The following is a 23,830-nucleotide window of genomic DNA, read 5'->3' as shown; positions in this document are numbered from 1 at the left end:
TAAAGGAGACGGTTCTCAAATCATAACCATTGACACAAATTTTCTCCCATGGCAAAATCTGGAATTAAGTCAAAGTATTTTTATTTTTTTAAATTTGAAACTAAGTCATTTCTTAGCTTACTGCCTTTATAGGAACTATGTAGTGTGGTACTTGATAATGCAGCTCTATAAATATAACCTGGATGAAAAAGTCACAGTGACATGCTAATCAAGGTAATTACCTCTCATAGCCATTTGATTATTAATAATTGCAAAAATATTCTTTGCCTAGTCCCAGTGCCATTGTAAACATGTTACAGCAGACCATGTGAAAGTGAATCATGGCTGTAATGTTCCTATTAATTATTTCTATTTCCTCTGTGATTTCAAGTGATTACAGGAAGTGAAAGTATATTTAAATATAGAATTGAAGGAATATTTAAAATGTAAAGTCATAACAAAATCCTCCATGCCATGCAAAAAAAAAAAATAAAAAAAATAAATTAAACCTCTTGATTGGCCAAAATATAGAACTCAGAGGTATGAAAGATAATACTATTCACTGTGTAAACAAGTCAAAATAAGGTTTTTTTCCAACTGTAATACTGTAAAAGTATTATAAAAAGGTACTATGTTTCCACATATAAATACTATGTTCACGTCTCATTCTCAGGTTATGTATTATAAATTCTATAATTATGGTTACAGATAGGGCAAAAAATTAACATGGACGAATCTTTTAAAGTTAAAATTGGAAAACAATGGATTTGACTAGGCTTTCCCATGAAAAATAAGCTCTGAATGTATTTGTATCTTCCTCTTTTCACAATATTGCTTTAACTATCAAACTATTGTCTAGAATTTATCTCTCATTGTATTGCATTGCGTTGCATTCTATTCCACTCCATTCCACTCCGTTCCGTTCCACATTCCTAATTTACTAATAAAATTGTTTTATTGGTCTCTGTCCTACCTTTCTAAGCCAAATCTAATTAATTATCCTCTGATAATTTTTTTTTTTAACTTTACCATTTCCTATTCATAGTTTCTATCTGTGAAACTACCATATTTGAAGACCACTTTTTCTAAGATCTCACAGTGTCCTCTAACTAAAATTACAAAAAGCTTTCAACTAAAAAATCTAAACAAGTTTCTGTTTGTATCATTGTATTTGCACCTGTAATAAGCAAGATCCTGATAGGATTTCAGCTTTGGGTATGTTGAACCTTGGAGTTACGTTTGACATGATTGTTCAGTTTTATGTGGAGGACTGAAAAACAACTTCTCTGTCCCTGTGCTTTGGGTGAAGTATGTTTAATCTTTCTGTGACTAAGGTTTTCTCAAGTGTTGTCTAGGGAAATTAAATCTGTTTTTTTTCTCAGAGTATTATTGGACATTGTTTTTTTGTTGTTTAGAACCACATTAGTTATGGATCAATATGCTGTAACGCCAGGTTCTGTTATTATGCTAATGTGATCCAGATTTATATGGCAGTGGTTCTTAACAGTGATTCATGTGGTGCAGCTGTAAGAATTTTTTCAAGTGATATTAAGCCATGAAGAAGCCATTTGAAAAACAGAGAACTTGCTGGTCTTTCAAAATAATTATAAACCTCAACACAAAAAATTATTTATTGTTATGCTTTTTATGCATTGTGATTTTGTTTTGTTTTAATTAAAAATATGTTTGCTTAAACAAGGTGCTTTTTTCAGATTAGTATTTAGAGAAGTGGTGAGTTATTGCTACTATTGAATTCAAAGGTAAAATTTCAAGAAAGATACAGAGCAGGACCAACCTTCAACATTCTAAAAAAATGTGTTCCCTGTGTACCCTATTAAATGGATTGTGTCCTGAGAATAATTTTGTGTTGATTTCACAGTTTGCATTATGTGGCTCATGGTTTGAAAAAGTTATATTTAGCATTTTTATAAAACATATATCCAAACAATGCAGGGGTAATGAAAATGTTTGAAAGTTCCTGCACAGGTTTTTTTGGTTTTACTCTAACTGTCTTTATCAGTTAGAGTAATAAAAAGTAACAACTGTAACTGCTTACGTTGGTATGAAATGTGGGTAGCTCACTTATCCTCTTTTTTGTGAGATATCCTATTTGCAGTAATGATTTTTTCCCTTAAAAGTCTTGGTTACACCACTATCTGATTTTATTTATGAAGAATTGTTTTTTTAATGTCAGTTAAAATTACTCATATATGGAAACAAGATAACACAACCAAACCTATTATTTGATGATTGCAAAATAGATTAGCTAAGTAGACTCATATTTGTACTACACATTTATTTTTATTTAAACCTACCCCCATTTATTAAAAGATACAAGCTAGATGCAGACCTGGCAGACCTGTAAATATTTACAGATGTGTTTTATACATGCATAGCTATTACCCAATCCTAAATACAAAGACAAACAGTGGCTGCATTTTCTTACCTGTTTTCAGCAAAAGTAATAGAACCTTTGGAAATTTCTTTCCTGAAATGATTGTGGTATTCCAAGCATGAAAATAAATATATCTGTTTGATAAAATAGTGGGTTCTCAGCACATAATCAAAAAGACCTTGTGATATTGGACTTTTCTTAGTAATGTTTAGTAAAAAGTGTTACTTTTTAAGGAAAAGTAACACTATACTTTGAAATCAGTGGAACAGTACAGACACTCACACAGTAGTGTGTTCTTAAATGTAATTATTTGCTCCAGGCTGCAATAATGGTTCTAGTTATTCCTTAGTATTTAAAAATATTACAAAAACATTATTTCTTTTTTTTTTTTAACACTAGTGCATTTTATACTTTCATGCACAGCAGACTGACATGCAGTAAACTACATTGTCAAGGCATATAGAAAAAAGAGAAGAATATTCTAGTTGTGCATTTATTGTTGTCATTGGTAAGCTGCATTTTGTCCTTACATTGATGACTTTTGGAATGCTTATCTATGTAGGGAAGTTGTGGATGCCCCATCCCTGGAAGTGTCCAAGGCCAGGCTGGATGGGGCTTTGAGGAACCTGGTCTAGTGGGAGGTGTCCCTGCCCATAGCAGGGGGGTTGTAACTAGATGATCTTTAAGGTTCCTTCCAACCCAAGCCATTCTATGATTCTATATTTCTATGAATATGGAAAAAAACACCCCAAAATCTAAAACTGAAGAGCTCTATACTTTTACATTCTAACTAGTCTGCTTCAGATAGGTGCTGTTTTTCAGCATTTTCAGGTCATTGTCTGAAAACCAAGGAAATGCTTGCTTTTAAATTACTGAACAGATGTAAATCATGTTTACTTTAATAGGAATGTTGAGAGCTAGACTGAGAGGAACTAAAGGTATGACTCAAAGCTGATGGAAATTTGTGGGAAGATGCTGATTGGTTACAATGGGTTTTGTATTAAACCCACTGCACAAGAAATCTCTTTTTTGTTTTGCGGGGATGAAAAGGGAAAAAAAAACTCCACATGCATGGATTATCTATGGGGGAAGGAGAAAAATTATAAAGGAAAATCTACATTTTCTAAGTTCAAATTTTTAACTTAGATTTTTCTCCCTTGGAAGAGGGACCTTATTTTCGATTTTTTAAACTCAAATATAATTTTCTTAAATTTGATTTCCACTTTCCTGCTAGAAATTTCTGTCAAGCACAAATGTGCAAAATTTGCCATGTCATTTTAGATATAATGTTCAATATGGAATTAAATACTTACCTGCTATGAGAGGGAAAATGACATGTTTATATATGTCATGCTTATGTAATGTATACATTGTATTTATATAATAGATATATTAATTTACAACCCTTTGCTTTTCTGGTTTTGTAAAGATCATTATAGTGTCTCATTTATGACATGATGGAATAAATAGTGTCTAGAGTGTCACAACTTTTTTCCCAGATCTGTCTATCTCAGAATTTTAGATCTGTAAATGAAAAATCTTTTCTGTTATATCCTGACTTCCTTCTCCTCCACTTTTGTTTTATTTGGTTGTGTCTGTTGCCCTATGTGTTTCCATTTTGTTCTTGTGTTCTGAATCCCTTCCCCTCCCATGCAACTGTAAAGGTTTGCTGCTTTTCTATCCACTTCCCAAGGGCATTTCAGAATCGATATGGGGAACTGAAAGCTTAATTTCTCACTACAGTGGTCAAAAATAAAATCTTTTTACATACTTTGTTCTCCACTGCAGTAGATTCAGGCTCTGCCTTGAAGCACCACATGCTGTAGACCATTCTGTAGAAAGATAGCAATACTTGATATTGGAGGAGGGACACCTTCCTCTAGCATCCTCTGGACCTCCCTGTGTTGCTCTCTGCTGCGCATTTTGCCTATATTTTCTCTTTCAAAGTGAACAGGGGCCTGTGAGAAAAGTAGGTTGCTTTTCACTCAGAGTGCAAGTTTTCTGGAAGAATAGCAATGAAATAAACTCCATGGAATTTAATTTTTTTTGAGCTATTGCAGTCTCTCTTCCAGCTAATTTAGCTGATGAACTGATAGGATTTGTTCTATTTGTTGCTCTTACTCAGTGATGACTTTATATTCTAAGACAGTGAGTTTTTCGTATTAAAAGCATAGATTCTGAAATATATGCAGATAGCTTTTCCTCCTTCACATGCCCTGCTACTACAACTTTATCTCTGTACCAGAACAGAAATAACATGTGTGGTGATAATATCACAAGCTTTTTGCTCATGGACGAATTCCAAAACTCCACAGAATATTTAGTATAAGTTGAAGCTGTTCTGGAAGTTCCTGGCACCTACAATGGTGATAAGCAAAATATGGCATCTCTCCTTTCCATATTGTGCTATTTTCACACATTAAGACAAAGTTACAAAAGATAGTTGAGCTCATCTAAAAGCTTGTTGTCGCTTATAGAAGCAAATCTGGCTCCCATATTCCTCTGACTTTGGCTGTGTGATCCTTCACTTCACTTTCATCGGCTCTGGCACTCATCAGGCATATCCCTTTGTGGATATGCTTCCCTTTGCTAACTGGGTTTATTTTTAATGGATTAATTCTTCATCATGGTGGGTAAATGAGCTGGTTCACAGAGGAGTGTGCAAATCACTGGAAGCAGTGTGAAGTCAGTGTCAGAACTGTGGGAAAATTTGAAGGAGCAGACTCTCCTCCTTTGGCAGTTAGAAAGATCCAAGATCCACTAAAATGTACCGTACATCTCTACCTAGCTTTAAGAAGATGAGGAGAATAAATTTGTTGTCCTAATGTTCTAGCTGCTAGAGGCTAAAAATATGTACTGCTTGCTTCATCATTTTTTAATTCTAGTTACTTTAAGAACCTAGAATGTTTTTGAGTGCTCTAAAAGTAATTGTTTTGATATGTTTTGTTCTTCAGTTTTTCTATCCAAGAAGCAGGCAAATCCTCACACCAGAGTTTTTTAAAGACTATTTGTATGGTGGTGAGATATCTGGTTCTTCTTACTTTTTTTTTATGTATTAAAATAAATTGACTGGTCTAGAAAAGATAATTATTTATAAAGTCTGTTTAATTTCTGATGCTAAAAGAAAGTGGAGAGTTGTATAATAGAAGTTTCACACTGATAATGGATGGTGGCAGTTTTTAGAAACATGCTTTGTAAAGAATATAATGATCATGCCAGGACCTGATGAGTAATTTATTGTTTAGTTCAAAGCAGCTGTTCAATTAAAAATGTTCAGCCTTGACCTATGATCGTTATTTTAAAATAATAGATCGCATGAGCAGTTTTGCATTTTGACAGGGAAAAATTGTCATTTGACAAAAATAAATTAGTTCATAAATCATATGTCGATTTGTTAATGAATTGTTGAATAAAGTATAAGGTATTTTTATTAACATTTTCAGTGAGAGTAAAACTTCAACCCAGTCAGCCACATCTGCTCAATCTTGTTTGCTTTGTTTTATAGGCTATTAAGGCAAATTCTACTTACTTATTTTAAACTGATTGAATAGACAAATAAAAAGAGTAGGAGTTACTCCTATTCATATTTGAATTGGAATTCTTTTAAAGAAGCCTTTACATTCCTTATTTTCTTCTTAGTTTAATGGGTAAGTCACTGCTTCCTTGAAAGGAACATTGGAAGATCAAACATGCTTTTTTTCCTCACTGCTTGTGCAACATTTTGCCCGTTCTTAAATACATTTTTACAGAGGTGACACCAACTCTGTTTGGGCTCAGCTGTGTCCTGCAGTGGGTCTGTTGTCGAGCTCGCTGGAACCAGCTGTGTCCAGCATGGGGCAGCTCCTCCTCACAGAGCCTCCTCCACTACCAAAAGCTTGACACCTGCATCTAATGCACACATGAAACACGCATGTTACAGAGCCTCAGTTTAATTCACTGCCAAGACATTGACAGAGTTCTTGAATCGTGAGATTTTGATATCCCTCCTAAAACTATAGGAATACTTTCAGTGAGATACTGCTAAACTCCAAATTTACTCATTAGTTACATGTCCAATCCCTTTCTGAATCCTTGCAAATTCTTGGGTTAATACAAGAACTAGTACAACAAGGTAATTGAACTTCAACTTATCAGTTTTAATTTGCCATTTTTAAATTTCATAGATTTTTTTCTGTTATTGTGAAAGAATTAATAGCCTTTCTTTAAATTAAAGTAGTTATTTTTCTAATAAAATATATCAGAACACTAGCAAAAAGAGCATGATGCTTGATTATTTGAGGATTATAGGAAAATACATACTAGGTCAATGTAAAAATTTTTGAAGTAGGAAGGATTAAAAAGGAGCCTATTACAATTTTAATTATTCTGGACTATTTTACTTTCTAATATAATGCTGGAAAAATAGAACATGTCTGCAAAAAGACAGAAATGCAAAGTGTAAGTTGTTATTTCTCGCTCCAAAATTCATTAATAAGTGTGAGTAGTGACTTGATTGACATCACAAGTGATTGTGTAATCCATTTCATCAGAATTCTTTTGGAGCATATTTGATCCTCTCTTGGATTAGCTTCTATTGTTCCTTGATGTTTTAGCCTTTGGCATTTTTGGAACTTGCTCTTTGGACATGGTCTGTTCTGCTGAAAGGTCAGAAAGGCCTGGATGCATAAGTGGGTGCATAGAATTTGGATTCGAGAAAAGGTCATGGCATTGAAGAGTTAAAGAGAAACTAGTTTTGCACTGACAGTTAAAAGAGCAGTCAGAAATATATAATCATGGAAATATTGTTGATATGATCCATCAGATTAGATATGGGACTCAGAAATCTTCAGAAATTTAAATTCGTATGTACAAGGTAAATTGTAGTTCTTTTACTCTCAGAAATGTTAGTGTTCTCATTTTAAAATATTATCTCTTTTTTTAGTGTAAAACTTAATTTTTATCATTCTCCTATCTAAACAAGAACTAAAAATAACTCAGAAAACCCACCCTACAGATATATTGGAAACTAAGGAAAGTAGGGCATCTTTGTGTGAATGTAGAAGTACTCTTATAAGATCTGTACGAGAAATAAATGGCAATATGTACTAACAAAAGCTTATAGCTGTTTTATGTGGGAATCAGTTCATTTTACTGAAGTGATGGTAAAGTATACAATTCATTCATTTGTTCTAGGAGTTCTACAGCAAAATTTATCTTTCACCATCAGTTTTGTAGGTTGACATGTTAGACATTGTGTTTCTCAACCTTAGCAACCTCTACATTTACTCAGTATTGTCCTTTGAGCTTTGTTTTGTTCCCCCCCAGCCTTAACTAGAGGCTCTGGGGAGACCTTATTGCAGCCTTTCAATACTTAAAGGGGGCCTACAGGAAAGATGGGGACAGACTTTTTATCAGGACCTGTTGTGACAGGACAAGGGATAATGGTTTTAAACTAAATGAGGATAGATTCAGACTAGATATAAGGAGTACATTTTTTACAATGAGGGTGGTGAAACACTGGAACAGGTTGCCCAGAGAAGTGGTAGATGGCCCATCCCTGGAAACATTCAAGGTCAGGCTGGACAGGGCTATGAGCAACCTGATGTAGTTGAAGATGTCCCTGCTTATTGCAGGGGGGTTGGACTAGATGACCTTGAAAGGTCCCTCCAACCCGTTCCATGCTTTTACGGTTTTATTTAAATTAAGGACTGTGAGAAAGAAATATCTGTCTACAGAGATTAGGGCTTTTAAATCAAGTCTGAATCCTGGTCTCTTGTTCTTTGGACCTGTTCCTTTAACCGGAAAAGAGCACTTTCTGACTTTGGTGCGTGTTGTGAGAATAAGTATCTTGGAATTGCAAGGTCCTCTCTCCTGTGGTGTTTATGATCACTTAGGTATGTTAACTCAATCAGGTGAAAGAGGCTATTATCACATAGAATAATTTGAATCTCACATAGTATGTCTCATGGACAATTAAGGATGGGATCTGACTGCCCAGAGAGGCTGGGCTGTCTCCATCCTTGTAGATATTCAAGACTTAACTGTATAAAGCCTGGAGCAACCTGTTCTGACCTCAGACCTGACCCTGCTTTGAGCAAGAGGCTGGAATAGGCACCTCCTGAGGTTCTCTCCAACCTGATTTATCCTGTTATCTTTTGTTGTGAAATGAATATTTTGAGATATCCAGGCAATCTTTTTACAGTAAGTTTCCTGTGCCTTTTTCATATTTTCAATAGGACAAGTTTTCTATTTATTTATTTGGGAAGATTGATGTAATTCTGGTAAATGGCATGGGAAAGTCAAAACAAGAGTGAAAAAATATCTTCTTTCGCTTGTGGCATTCATCCTAGTTTATAGTGGACACTGAGAGAGTAAAAGATGTTAAAACAATTAGAGCTGAATCTCAAGCATTAGGCTGTGGAATTTGATATAGAAATCGAAAGCATGAGATATACTTCAGACTGAATGACCTGAATGACTTTGTGTGTGGAATAGGGACTATTCAATTTCAGGGGACAAGTAGAAGCATAGGGTTAATATGTTCTGGGTGACTTTAAAGGTGCGGGGTCTTATTCAAAAGCAAAAATATACGTAGGCAACAGTTGTAGGTAACTTTATTTTTTAAATTAATTTAATTTTTTTAACTCCTTCATAAACATAAAAGCACCACTGATGTTTAAATGATGTATTTAATGTCATAGGTGTTATCAAAGATCTTGGTAGTGAAATGCATAGTTTAATTTTTTAAGGCATATTACCTTGCCTTTCTAGCTTCTCTGTTGACTACCTTTTATAACTGACTGCTATTGCTACTTAACTAGTTTTCAGTGCTTTTGGAACTTTCTACTGGCAGATTCTTAGTTCGCTGTGCAGAGATCAGAGATGCTTACATGTCTAGTGAATTATTATGGAAGAGACACAAGAAAAAAAGACCACAAAACAAACAGACTGAAAGGGAAACAGATGCTAGATTTTGCATTGTCATGAAAGACAGCAACCAGAAAGATGCCAAGAGGGGAATACATAATTTTAATACGGCAGCCAGAATCTGGGATGCCAAATTGAATACACTGAACATTTAAAATTCATACTTTATTAAGTAATCATATATTCTCTTCAATATCTCAGTACACAAAATAAGAAAATACCATGGCACATACAAGTAAGGGGATAGGATCCTCAGAAACAAATATTTGATGAGTATTAGAAGACAAAAATAAAACTGTGCCTGGAAAAAATACTGAAGAAACCTTTTATTTCAGTCAACCAGTTGCTGATCACAGCAAGTGCAGTAGCAGTTTGGGTTAGAAGAGCATACTTTTATCTTAGAAAATGCAAATAAGCAATCCCTTCTTCTGAGGGCATCTATGACTTTTTTCTTATTATTTTTTATTTTTAATACTCAGAGCTAGTGGGAAAATGTTAAACAAGAATTTGGCAGGCAAAGGACCTGATTTCACAAAATTTGAAATTGAATTGGTGTAACATCAGGCTAGTCAGATGTTGAATCTAATCATCTGCTACTTAGAAAATTAATAGAAGTGTATACGAATACACAAACACAGACAGGAGTCCATCAGCCAATAATGAATTCAGCAGCATGTAGTCCAACAAGGTCAAGCCCCAGCAGTATCTTACTAAGTTTTAAGTTATATTTATTTGGTAAGTACTAAATGGTAGTGTCTGCATAAATAATCTATAATAAGTTACTGGACATAGCAACAACTAACAGAATTGGTAGGAGGATTGTATTTCGTTTAATGGGAGAAATCAGTTTAATGGGTTCTGCAGCTTAATTTGTCTATATACTCTGGATTTTAAGAATAATATTCTCTGAAGATTATCAAATTGCATATGTATCACTGAGACCAAAATTTCATAGTGGAAGAAAAATAAAATTTACATTAATATTATAGAAGCAAAAGTTATAATTAGAAATATTTTATCTGTGCTTTGAATACATCAGATATTTCAATTTCCTGAAAACAGCTAAATATGGAATAACATTTCCACTGTCTTCAGAAATTTTGGCTATATTTGTGTGGAAGATTCTCAGCGAAGGCATAAAAAAAGTTCATTTTACCTACCTTTTTACTGGGCATTTTGCTTATTATGCTTACTGTTTTTCAGGATCCATCTTGTCCATTTGACATTAAGAATATACGTTTCTTTGGAGATCAAACTAAAAGTGACAATGATGGACACTCAAATTTGAAAAGTTATAAAAAATTGACAAATATACATGTTTTACATTTCTGCATTATTTTATAAAAATTAGGGACAAACATTTCTCACACCTTTCAGATGAGCCTAGAACTCTTCCTGTTGTAAAATTCCTATGAGCTAATCAAAGCTTTAGTGAGATCAAGTGAAACAGTACTATTCAGTAAAAGTTCTTTTGGTGAATCTCCTTGTGTGCTATCCAACCCAAACTGAAATATTCCAGATTAACTGTATTTTCTTTAGAAATAAGTAACAGACTGTAGAAAAGATAGAATTTTGTGAACCTGGAAAAAAAAAAAGCCTTTAAAATAATTTTTTTAAAAAAATACATATTTAAAAAGGTAATCAATGCTTTGTCAAACAGCAATTATTTAAGATATAGAGGCAATGAGGAAATGCTGTCATCTTATTCATCATGCTAAAATCTCCAGTAAACAATTTATCTAGGAGCACTTTTGTATGACTAATCAAGACTGCTTTCCATCATTTTAACTTTGCAATTATGAAAAGATTGCTCTAATTTGATCCTGCAGTTGGGAGCTTGTCTTTCCTTAAGGGCTTATGAGTTCAAAGTCCAGTATGCAGCTAAAAGTTCACTTGATATATGATTAAAGGTTTATCCTAAGGATAAACAGTAAAAGCAGGAAACAAATGACAGATAACACTTCAGAAATTCCCAGACAGAACCCTGAAAATTTTGGAAACCTTAAATCTAAGATGACTTGTCATTTTTGAATGATATAGATGATTAAGAAAAGACAGTGAGAGAGATTATAATTACTCTTGGAATAACAGCCTCTTAAAATCCACTTAAAAAAAAGGAAAACATAGAGATTCAACTTTTTACTGTTGTATGCACATTTCCTTTGTCAATCTACAGGATGTGCCAAAATATAGTAACTCATTGAAGAAAAGACACAGTGACACACACTGTAAAAGTTGTTTGAAAGAAAATAATTATGTAATTTTAAGTCATTTATAAAACAAAAAAATATTTTATTTATACAACTTTTCATATAGATTTATTAGAGTTTATTAAGTATATTTTAATGAATGGTGACAGAATATTTATAAATTCCTGCAGACATAAGACAATGTTTTGTTGCAGACTCCATTTGACCCTTTCCATTACTGAAAAAACGTATAAGGATGGAGTTGGAGAAATTCCCCATATATGACACAGATTCCTTCAAAACTGGTCTTTCAGCTGGAAACAGACACCTTTTAGTCAATTCATCTGTACATCAGAAAATTTTCTGCACTTGCATCCTGAGTATTTAGGGACATCAAAGGACTAAAAATCTGTCTTATTTTGCGAAGAAGTCTTAACAAATAAAAAAACCGAAACAGTGAATTTAACAGTTGTTATCAGTAATTCACTTACAATATTACTAAAACTCATAGTCCAAATAACTAATTATTAAAGAAAAATCTTATTGATAATACAGTTACAGTTGTACAGAAACTTCCTAGAATCTGCCTCTTTTCTCTGGTGGTGGTCTCACCCTTCTGACGTCCCTCTGGATCCTCAACAGCTTTTGTTTCCTCAGGAGGATGAGGATGGCACAAGGGGGTAGTTATGGTAAACAACCAGCAGGGTGAATTCTTTGCCAAAGAGTATCATGGTGATGATGGAGATTTTCTTCTCCCCAGTCTGGGTCTACTTGGGGCTGTTTATACACATATCTCTAATCGTATCTCATATGCTGTTTTCTCTGGCTCCTAGTTACCAAGTGTTTCTGTTCTCCTTTCATTCTTATACAGTGAGGTGATTACAAAAACATTGCCAGATTCATGTTACTGAAACTACTTTACAAAGCATCATAACTTTGCATGCAAATAATACCTAAATACATATGATGTCTCCACATGATACATCATTCTTAATTTCACCATATTTACTACAGGAGTTTCAGAATATCTATCGACAAGAAGTTTTTCATTAAGAATATTTGCTTTTTCTATTGCAGAAGAGATGAATGAATAACAATATCTGACAATTTTTTCCTGCATTCCCAGAATTATCTGTAGTCTTTGAGTATCCACCCAGCTAATTTCATACTTCACATTCACAACTTCAAGGTCTACTAGATGGACACATAATGTGTCCATTTACTGTGGGTGTAAAGGTACCTGACAATCTTGTTAAATCACCAGCAAGAACAAAGCAAACTTATGTATTAATATGCAGTGTATTAATTTGCAAATTTGTATTACTGTTGTATGCTGGATAGCACTCTGTAGCTGAACTGCAGCGTCTTGATCAAACATTCCAGTAGAACATTAAAATTCAAAATTTCATTTTTTAAGAGTTGAGACAGAAAAAGTGTATTTCGGTCTCTAACTTCTGTAGACATTGTCTTTTAGTTCCCATGGTCTTTCGCCATAGGACTGAGTATCAGTTGCTTATGGGATCTCTTCATGTATTTCAAGCAACACTAAATGAGCCAATTCCAAAACCAAAAACAAAAAGAGGGAAAGAGGAGAAGGACTGCCAAAGTGGTAGACTATAAAGGGGTGATGGAAGTGCCTAAAATAATACATAGGCACATCTAGAAGCCCTAAGAGATCCTGCCTGGTCTCCAGCTCTCCAGAAGAGCATGGATCTCATGTTGGTCCAATGTCATATCTACCAGCTCTGTGCTGATGTCTCAAATACCTTATGATGTCTAAAATAGAGACACCCGAGTCACTCCATTAGGTATTTTAAATTTGAAAAAAATTGATGTAAATGGAATGAAATATGCAAATGGAATGTAAGAGAGAAAATTGCTGTAGATTAAAAAAAGCTACTACGGGAGATTTGAATTTTAAATGTGTTTAATATGCAGATGATATAAGCTTAAGGAGATGACTGCTTGTTTTGCATAAGTGCCCCACCTAAAGTTTTGTTTTTACCAGGGTGCTTTTTTTAAGTTAGCCATTTAGTTGCAACTGGTCTGAACAAGAGACAGTAAGCCCCGTGCACATACATTATCTCACAGACATTTTGCTACTTACCTGACATCTCTCTCCTGCAGTTATGTACTTGCTATGTTTCATTTTAAATGGCAAAGAAAACTATTCTAGCTAACAGTTTTGACTTTTTGTAGAGTTTTACATACAAATGAGACTTAAGCTCTGAGGTCAAGGTACTGTAGGACCCAATGAATAATACTCAAGTATTGGGTTACTTCAGTTCTCTGAGCAAATAACATTACATTCCCTTTTGAAAATTTGTAGTATTTAACCAAGTAACCTTCACATGTTGTTGTATTTTTACTTCTTAAAAATTTTAATTAATTTTCCATCCACTAAACCACAAATAAAACCTTCACATTTTTTTCATATAAATTTAAGTGTAGCAACAAAACTAAAGAAACAAGTTGAAACTTTCTTAGTAAATGCAGCACAATGATGGTGTCAAAAGGCACACCCTTGAAAGCTAAGTGGTATCAAATGGCTCTAATAATGATTTCTTTTGCATAAGGAGCTGTAATACTTGCCATGTTGTAACATGTGTTCATTTTAAAAATCCCCTACCCATCTAAATTGCGCATATGTACCATTCATAAAATTAAATAATTTGGGATAAATGTGTATTTCTTTTCTGCTGGATTTGTGTTTATACCCATAATTCCCGCAAATCATTGAGTAGCTACATAATTACCAGCTAAACCTTCTGTGTGCTGCAAATTAAAGTTTTATTCAAATTATTGGCTAGCTTTTACGTTAGGTCAGCTTATTTTCAAGTGGTGAAATTTACCGATGAATTGACGTATGTATTGGTTTATGAATAAGCTAATGGGAAAATTGCATTGATATTGACTTGTCAAAGAATTATGCATATGCCCATAAGCATTTTATTGATTTGTTTTATTGTTAGAACAAAAATATATTCTCATAATCAAATAAAAAATGCATTTCCTAATTCCTAAATATTCTGTCAATAATTCTCCATCTTTGCATATTAATTTAAATTCTTTAATCTAGTCTTGTTTTAATTATGTTATTCATGAAGAGGCCAATGACAAAAAGGATAGGGTTCTGGATACACACACTGATGACTTGCTGCATATATACAGATATCTGTATAGGCACCTCTTTAAGTGTCATTGCTACTTCTGTTCATGTTTTTCAATTTTCTGGTCATTATGTTGTGAGTAATATTATCTTATCATTTGGCTTTCACACCTGTCATGATTGTAAACAATAGCATACAGTGGCTATTTCAATGTCTTCTCTTTTTTCACCTGAAAAAAAAAAAATAGGCTATTGTGTTGGGTTTTTTTTTTGCCAAAGATTGCTTAAGAGAAAACAATATAACACCCATTAATTTAGAGTATCCATGAAGAACACCAAGTAGATAGTCAACAGAGAACAATACACAACATTTTATGATCTCCACAGCAAATAAGTCTCATGCTAAATTGCTAGTATACTATATACAACTCATCTAAAGTTATCTTAATATTAAAAATGAATAAAACGTTAAAATAAATGCTAATATTGAAATTACAATAATTTTTCAGGAAATCATTTCAAAGTCTGGGCTTCTCATGACTCTGTTCTTCCTTCTGGTGAGACTAGAATTACTGACAATGGCAGGACATAATTTATGAGTTCATATCAGAACAAGACTCAGACTGAATTTCAGTACAAGCAGCAGAAAATGTATTAAAGCAACATTAAACACCATTGGTTCTTGCAGTACTTCTATCAAGCAAAATTAAAAATATATATCTTTTCATCGGTAAAAAATATCAGAGTTTACATTTTTTTTTTTAAGAGTTCACAAGACCAACCTTAGAATTGGGTGTTCTGGAATCCTATAGAGATATATTGCAAAATCTAACATCTCTTGTAAATCCTATTTAATACATAGCTGCTTTACAGTGGATTTCTAACAAAGTAGTGAAGAGCTTTGGATGTTGATTGTGCACGTGCACACTAAATTTCATATTTCACATATAGGAGAAAATCAAAACATGATCATGAATGTATGTATAAAAAAAAAGGAAAAGGCAAATTTATTCTAAGAACAGAAAGAGAAAAGGTAAATCTTGAGCAATCTGGACTAAATCTCATGTTAAGCCTACTCTGAGCAGGAGTTTGGACTATCTGACCTCCACAGATCCTGACCTAAAGTTTTCTATAATTCTAAATTGAAAGTAATAAGTAAAAACAGGGCTCAACTACAAACACATGGAAAAAATTTATTGTTAATCATTAATAAAATCAATCTTGCTAATCTGCCACACAATTTTCCACACATGGCTAGCAGGGCTCCAAATGTATGTCTAGATTTCACTGGTGGGTATACACAGCTAAATTATTCAACTTGTTCTTTACATATTTTTGACAGGTAAATACTATGGGTTTTGTTGGTCTGGTATGAACCCTGACGGGGTTATTCTCCTAGAATAGAGAAAGTGTTACCATATGTATATCAAATGAAAAGAATGTGTAGAGCTGAGTATCAGTAGAGCATTTCAGCAGCGCTATGAGCACACAAAAATTGTTCTTTCATCTGTGTCTCAAACATATTGGTTTTAATAAAACCAAACAAACAAACAAAGAAAAGCCCCAGAAACCCTGCAATTCCTTGCAAGAGAGCTTTCTTTATGGATGTATTATTTCACAACAGCACTCTTTGGATTTCCTGTTTGAGTTGAAAGCAGAAATATCTTCTCTGAGGATAAACTACATATCTTAAATAATCTTAAATTCCCTCATTAAAGTGAATCATGGTCCCCTTTGTATCATCATATTGCTGAAGAAAATTCATCCACTAAAAATTTTAACAGAAGTCTGTGTAAAATACATAATGCAATAGATGTTTGAACTTAACCCTAAATAGTGTAAATTGGCTGGTGTTTAGTGGTTTGGTTTTTTTTAATCTACTGACATTCTGGACCATTTTTAAAGTCCAGTTTCTATATCTTACTATCATCTCTACTAAGTATAGTTTTCTCAAACTGATGTACATTATCTGGTTGAGTGTCCATGAAAGCCACTAAAATTTTATATTGATTCCTTAAACTATTGTATAAAAATAATTTTCATTGGTACATAATATAAAGTAATATATTCTCAAGTAATATAAACTATGTACTTTTAAGTCAGTTGTTTTTTCCATGATGAAATACTCTTTGGAACAGCAACCTGTCACACACAGTTTTCATTTTCAGCCAACTAACCATACGTTGTGCTTTTTTGTTTCTTAGGTTAACAGGATTTCATCTTCCTCCACCTGTGACAAGTACAAAATCTGTATTTTCACTGCGCTTGACAAGTGACTTTGCAGTTAGTGCTCATGGGTTTAGAGTTTACTATGAAGGTAAGACATTCTTAACAAAAGATTTTGGATTTTTTTCCTCTGATCTTTATACATAATAAAATTAAATGTACCACAAAAATGTATACAAATACATGCTTATAACCTTATCTAATTACGTTTGCTTTTCATGCAGTGATTCTGATGCATAGACACACATCTGAAACCAAAACATTTAAAACTCTACAGTCTATAGTCCAAACCAGACACAAATATTTTATGACCTTTACTTTAATAATGCCAAGTTCTTTAAATTCTGAAAAACATAATCATAATCTTTCTCGTCCTTCTAAGGTATGCTTATTCAAATTCCTGCCGTTACTAGTTACTCTTGAATTTACTAGATAGTTGAATTTATTTCTGCAGGTTTTATGGACAGATTTATTCTCACAGTTTTGCACAGAAGAAAAGCTGACTCAGTTCTCTGAACTGACATAAAGCTGCTTCCCTATTGCAGTTTTCACAATTGTCTACAGTTTTCACACAGCCACTGAAGTAAATGAGCTGGCATAAGTATACCTGAAGTCCAGAAGTTCACTGTTGTATGTATGTTCCAGGAAGTATCTTGTTTATGACAAAGCTCACTTTAGTCATGTTTGAAGAGTTGGAATATAACATCCATCCATTATTTGAAATAATTCCTTGGCACTTAGTGGGACTATTAACTCTAATATGTGTTCATAGAATACAGTTTCCCTTCCCCTTTTCTTTTCCTTTGCTTTTTTTTTTTTTAAATTGATCTAAAGACACTTGATCTTTCTGCTTCCATTAAGTGTTTCTGTCAGCAAGCCAGGAGCTAGAATAAACTGCCTGGAGAAGCTCTGAGGCCATTGTCTTACCCTGCTCAGTCCCATCTGCAACAGAAACTAGTCTCTGAGAAAGCAACTAGCTGAGTAACACTTTGATTGCCACGACAATATCCTAAACCTGGTAATGCAATGAAGGGCTGCCATAGAAATACAGCCCAGAATCATGCTGTAGTAAGAAGTCTTCAGCCATTGACATTGTTTACCTTCAGGTATGATGCACTAGAATGCTACTTCATACAGAAATTCCCTTCTCTATGTACTTATGTCAAGACATGAAATGAAAAATGTAAAAGAATTTTCAGACCTTTTTGGTACCTCGAGTACCAAATAGGAAATAAATGAGGCGAGTACACACTGTTTTTTTTCTGGCTTGCACATGAGCAAGAGGTAATTTACAAAACAGAAATTCCAGCTATGTGGATGCACTATAGCTACTTTGTAGTCTGTTAATTCAAGCTATGTGTAGCAATTGTTTTTGGCTAGATTATAACTGCTCTGTAATCTGTTAATTTTTCAAGTGTTCAGCAACTTTTTTCAGCAGCAGTGTTATTACAAAAATGTTTTATAGAAATGTACTATGCAGTTCCTATGGATTTCTAACATGCATGTTAGGAAAATATGTAGCATTTTTTATCATTAATATGGTGCCATAAATTGGGAAATTCAAATTCACTATTTTTTGATAAAAGGTTTTGCAATACTAATGTTAACAGATAGTATACTATGCATTTCAATTATGATAGAGAATGATTAAACCTAAAATGGAAGATCACCAACAGAGTTCAGTTTGCACATAGGATGGGTTCCTCACATAGTTCCCTTCTAGGCTAAAATAACATGCTGATTAATAGAACTCAAGCTTTAGATTTAAATTAAGATTTAGATCACTAACAGATGTGGGGAAATTTTACCTTCAACAACAGAAATCAGCATTTTAGAACAAAAGGTAAACTATAAACTTGTTACCTTGAATTTGATACGCATGTTTTTTCTGAATCTGAAGCTTTATTTTGTGAAATCAGGAATATCAAAAGAAGTTAGGCTATACCCCAGAGTTTTAGTTCAGTGGAATCTCCCTTCACACAGCCAGATCTACTTTTTTAAGAGCTGCATCAAGGCAGCTTCATTCAGTGAGAGAATTTTTCTTTCAGTTCCTGTTTTTCTGACTTCCTCTGAAGCTACTTTTCTTTATAACCAGATAGCAAAGAAATGAAAACTCATTACATTACATTCATTTCGTGCATCATTCCTTGACATGAGAGAATAGATGTATTTAAATGATAATCACATCAGGGCAATCTCCATTTCTGTTCTTGTACTCTTTGTGAATGTGTATTAACCTGCAATCAACATTTTCAGGTCTGGTTCTACCTAGTAACCAATTTTCAAAAATTTTGATTGCCCAGTAACTCCTTTTTAGCTTCCTGATGAAACATCTGCATACTTAGTACCCCTAAATATCAGACCACATACTTAAGTGCTTCATTATGGATTTGTAATTTGAAACCTAAGACAGACATGATTAGCAACCTGTCATTGCAATAAAGCAGAATGATAGACAGAGATAACATGAGAGGGCAGGATGAGCAGTAGAGACATATATCTGAAGGGATTAGATCCAGGTGTGATTTGAAAAAGAAGGAACATACCTTTCATAATCAGTGATCATTTAAAATACTTTTCTTCGAAATGTTTGGAAATAGAAGACATAGACAGATGGTTATATGGGATGCATTACTGTTCACTATCTTTAAAAAAAACAAACCTAAACAACAACAACAAAAAAAGACCTATAAATAAACACGGCCCACCAACATCTCTTTCTCTGACCTCCCATCCTCCTTGACGTATTTGCAGTTGAGCTGAAAGTTGACAAGAAAGTCCAGAGTACCTGACAGAATCTGTAAGAAATATGAAGCTGCTGTGGACTTTCTTGATCATAACATAGAGGAACAAATTAATTTTCCGGTCTCCTGAGAATACAAGTGTGTATGAAAAGATATAAAATTATATCATCGATAGAACCACTATGCTGGGCCATCATAGGTAAGCCCCTGCGACTGCAGCCAGTCAAACTTAGCGTACAATAGATGACAGAAATACCCACTCTGGCCTCCCACCATCAATATCATAAGCCTCAGTCTGTATCCTCTGTCCCTCCATGCTTCTCTCCTTCTTTCTCACCTTCTCATCTTCTTTATTCCTGTATGTCAACTGGCATATTTTGGTTAGCTTTAGTACCATTGCACACTTATGTCTTTATGTTCAAATTTTCTATTATTTGGGAGAGAACACATCTGAGAAATACACCTCTCTATATAGCACAATACCCCTGCAGAAAAAGGATTTCATGAGAGAAAACTGAAACAGATTACTCCAAAGAAAAAGACTTCCCTTACAGTGACAACAGAAAATGGTGAGATGCATTGAAAATTAAAGAAGGATTTTAAGAAAAAAACTTGAGCTACAATAATTACCAGCAGCAATTTATCATTTCATCACTCTGTCCAGCGACACAGCTTTGCTGGCTGGAGTGAGAAATGGAGGAGTTATAAGTCTGCTGATTCCGTGTCTGTTTTTTTCTGGAGAGATTTCTGGCATCTTTTTTCTTTTTTTAGTAGCTTTCAGGGTCTGTGTAAAATGTATAGGTATTAATGTACAGAGGAGAAATGCTATAACTATCCTTTATTTGATCATTTAGGCCAAGTCACAGTGTAGCTGTGTCCTTTTAATTTTATTTCTGATAAAATTATTTTGGTTTCCGAATAGAGGAATTTAACACACTTTTCCATTTCCTGTTGTCCTGAGATACATAAGCAGCTTTATTCACTGAGGGCACGGGAGGGGAAATACAGCTGCTCAGAAAGAAAGCAACATAGCAGCTTGGCCCATACAGCAAGGGGCTTCAGTGAAACTAGTCCTGCTTTGAACAGTGCTTCCTTTTGCTCTTACTCGGTTATTTTACAACTATTAAACAGGTAGCTGACATTGTTAAAATCATTGACTTCATTAACAAATTTACTGCTAGAATTTATGGCAATCTTTATCCAAGGCAAATAGGATAGACATTTTTGTGCTAACCTCTTGATCATGGGGAAGAAAAAAAGAACTTAATATATAGAATATTCTTACAGGGAAAACTCAATGTCTTGGAGATGAATCACAATTACTTATAATAGTGTTATGAAATATAATTTTATCTGTTTTGTACTGCTACATATCTTTTTAAAGCTGAATTATAAAACTGAATTATAGACACTGTATAAATAATGAAATAGCCTTCATGTTTGTACTGGAGTGGTGCTATAGGAATTCAGCATTCTGCTGAAATGCTTTTGAGATGGGTTTGAGAGCAATGTTAGAAATTTCAAGACTGATCTCATCTTTCTGGATAATGGGGGGGGGGGCAGGAAAGAAGGGAGCAGATGGTGTTTATTAACGAAATAGGATTTGCATCTAGTGACTTCTAGGGACCTATCATGCATTTCTTTCAGCAATATTAAGAAAAATTGGTAGCTGATGTACAGGATTATTGAAGCATGTAGATCAGAAATACTAGTAGGACTTAGATGTGCCAGGATGCGGATGCTAAAAATAATTTTGGCAGTTGGTATAGAGCTAGAGAATGTGAACAAATAGGATAATCTGTTTTTAGCTTTGCTGCCTATTAGAATTCAGAAATATGGCTACAGATAATCTAAATCTTGGATTTAGGTAAGGTTCATGAAGTACTAAGCTAATAATATCACTACTGATTTCATACAAAAATTTAAAGGAGTACTAATGAATTGCTGATTAGCGTTGGAGCGGTCTCTATAAAAGGTCCACCCAAAAAGTGTTTGCCAGGTTGGAGTTGTAAAAGCCACAGACTTTAAGCTGTAAAGTTGTCACCAGGCCTGCTACCTGACAAATACTACAGGCTTGTTTTTGTTATTCAGATTTTGTCATAGCTATTTTGGGTATGGCTGCTCTCCATTATAAGATTGCTTCAGTAAGCTCTTAATAAAAATGGAATTAAATTGAGTTTGCCTAGTGTTTTTGAAAGAAAAGTCCACAAAGAAAAGAAAATAATAATCAAAATAGAGAATGCTTAAATTACCTAAACAGATATACTCATCATGGAAACTCCTGTTTTGAAGGTGAAACATCTAACAAGGGAACATACTAAACATAAGAAGGCAATCTAAATTCTAACTTTTTACTTCCATTCAACCTGTTGGATAACAAGAAAAGAAAAACATGCTGGAGTTTCTTTTTGCTGAATGTAGGCTTATCTGTCACACTGTCTAGGAAGTCACATCAAGTTATCTAGCATATCCTTCTGGTCTTGGAATAGTAATTGTGGATGGAAAACATCCCAACAATGCCTGTTCATTCTTTCCCATGTACTATACAGAGATGTATAGCCACATGGCATTTTCCAAGCCAATGTTTTTTAAAATCATGTTACATTTCCAAAATTCAATCTGTCAGTTAATACTTAACATTGTCACTAAATAAAATAAGTATTGGCTGGGACAATACTTTTTTTTTACAGTTGATCCAGTGTAGCCTGTGTGTCACAGTACATCATTGCCTCAGGACTACCATGCTAATCCTAATGCCAGAAGTACTTGTAATGCAGTAGTATAGATGGGAATCACTCTTTATGAAATCAATACCAGGTTGCCTTGGTGCTTATTAATTTCAAATATGTTACCTATATGTTGTATTGTTCCCACTATTCCTGTATAGGAATCCAGAGAGTGTAAATTTCTGGAAACAAATTCAGCTCTCGAAGACATTGAGAATTAAGAAAACTATCACTTTCTTTGATTCCACTGATCAGTCCGCCTCACTCAGAAGTCAGACTTTTTAACTCAGATTTTTAAACTTCCAGTCAATGGCTCTTGTTCTGCTTTTATCTGCTAATTTACAGAGCCCTTAGTATTAGCATCTGTTAGTTGTTATGCTGGGTTCTTAAGTATTGCAATAAAATCACACACTTCAGAGTATTCTTTCCCTTTAATATGGGCTTTTAAAGTCTCAACATAAAGTATTTTGTTCTGAATCACAAATTATTTTGTGATAGTCTTCTGCATTTTCATCATTTTTAGAGTGTTGTGGTATCTGTGTGAAAAACAGACGTGCTTAGTATGCTCGTCTGGCCGAGCCCTGCACCTGATCACCACAACGTGTCCTATCTTCTCATTAAATACTTTTTTAACTTTTGGTGCAACCTCACTCTCTATCCTTTGTCTCTGTGTGTGTGTGTGAGAGGGCTTCAAAGGCTGAGTGCCAGCTACTGGAGTCAGGCTGGGAGTGTGGGCGGCCCTGGTCTGTGGTATCAGCTACAGGATGGGTGGGGTCTCAGTGCCTGCTACTAGAGTGGGTGGTCATCTTGGCTGCTATTCACTGGGGTGGGAATGGTGTCTGTCCCAAAAAACAGCTGCTGAGAGGAACTGGCCTGAGTGAAGCAATGAGGGGTTCAGAGCAGGCATATGAAGCAGGTCATGTGCCTAGTGCTGAGGACATGTGGTGGGCAACTTTCCCGTTTCTTCTTCAAACCGGGTGTGAATGTATCATTCACTAGCATACTTCTAACTGGACTTGTTAGCGGGTAGGAGGTCCTGGTCTGGGATGAGATATGAGGTGTGTGGAGAGCCCATGCTGGACAAATGTGTGAGGGCTGTGTGTTTGCTAGTGAGCATCAACCTGGACAAGCCAGCAAGTAGGGGGCCCACGGGGCAGGTTAGAAGGCCTGGGATCTAGGTGTGCTGGGCAGGGGTGCTGGGCAGACGGGGGGTCATGCTGGTACTTGGGGGATCCACAAACGTGTGTGTGCTTGTGAACCCAGATAGTCTCATGTGCGTGCCTGCACTAGTGACCTCCTGTGTCTGCCAGCCAAAGAGGAGATATGGCTGCTAGTGCTTGTGTTTTATGAGTCCTGTAGTAGAAGGCAGCACCTTCTCTGTGGCAGTCTGTAGCCAATCACATCAGTGTCTTGTGTGTGTCTGTGTGTTTCTCTGGGATACATGCTCAGCTGTGCAGCTGGTTAAAACTGCAAATGGGAAAGCTTTAAGGAGGTCCATTGGCCAGAGTCAGACATCCCCAGGTCCAAGGTGCCCCGGACTGGGCTCCTATGGCTGG

At 34.7% G+C, this 23,830-nt stretch overlaps 1 protein-coding gene across 4 annotated transcripts in view; it reads left to right on the top strand.

Moving 5' to 3' along the window:
- CSMD3 (CUB and Sushi multiple domains 3) overlaps positions 1 to 23,830 on the top strand; it is a 680,626-nt gene that overhangs the window by 98,755 nt on the left and 558,041 nt on the right. For all 4 annotated transcript variants that reach the window (XM_063327428.1, XM_063327427.1, XM_063327426.1 and 1 more), the window contains exon 3: positions 16,783 to 16,895. In XM_063327428.1, the coding sequence (XP_063183498.1) occupies positions 16,783 to 16,895 (113 nt within the window). The remainder of the gene's footprint in view (positions 1 to 16,782; positions 16,896 to 23,830) is intronic.

This window comes from Chroicocephalus ridibundus, chromosome 2 (genome assembly GCF_963924245.1).
Source record: "Chroicocephalus ridibundus chromosome 2, bChrRid1.1, whole genome shotgun sequence".
NCBI lineage: Eukaryota > Metazoa > Chordata > Aves > Charadriiformes > Laridae > Chroicocephalus > Chroicocephalus ridibundus.
This window is presented reverse-complemented; position numbering and strand designations above follow the sequence as displayed.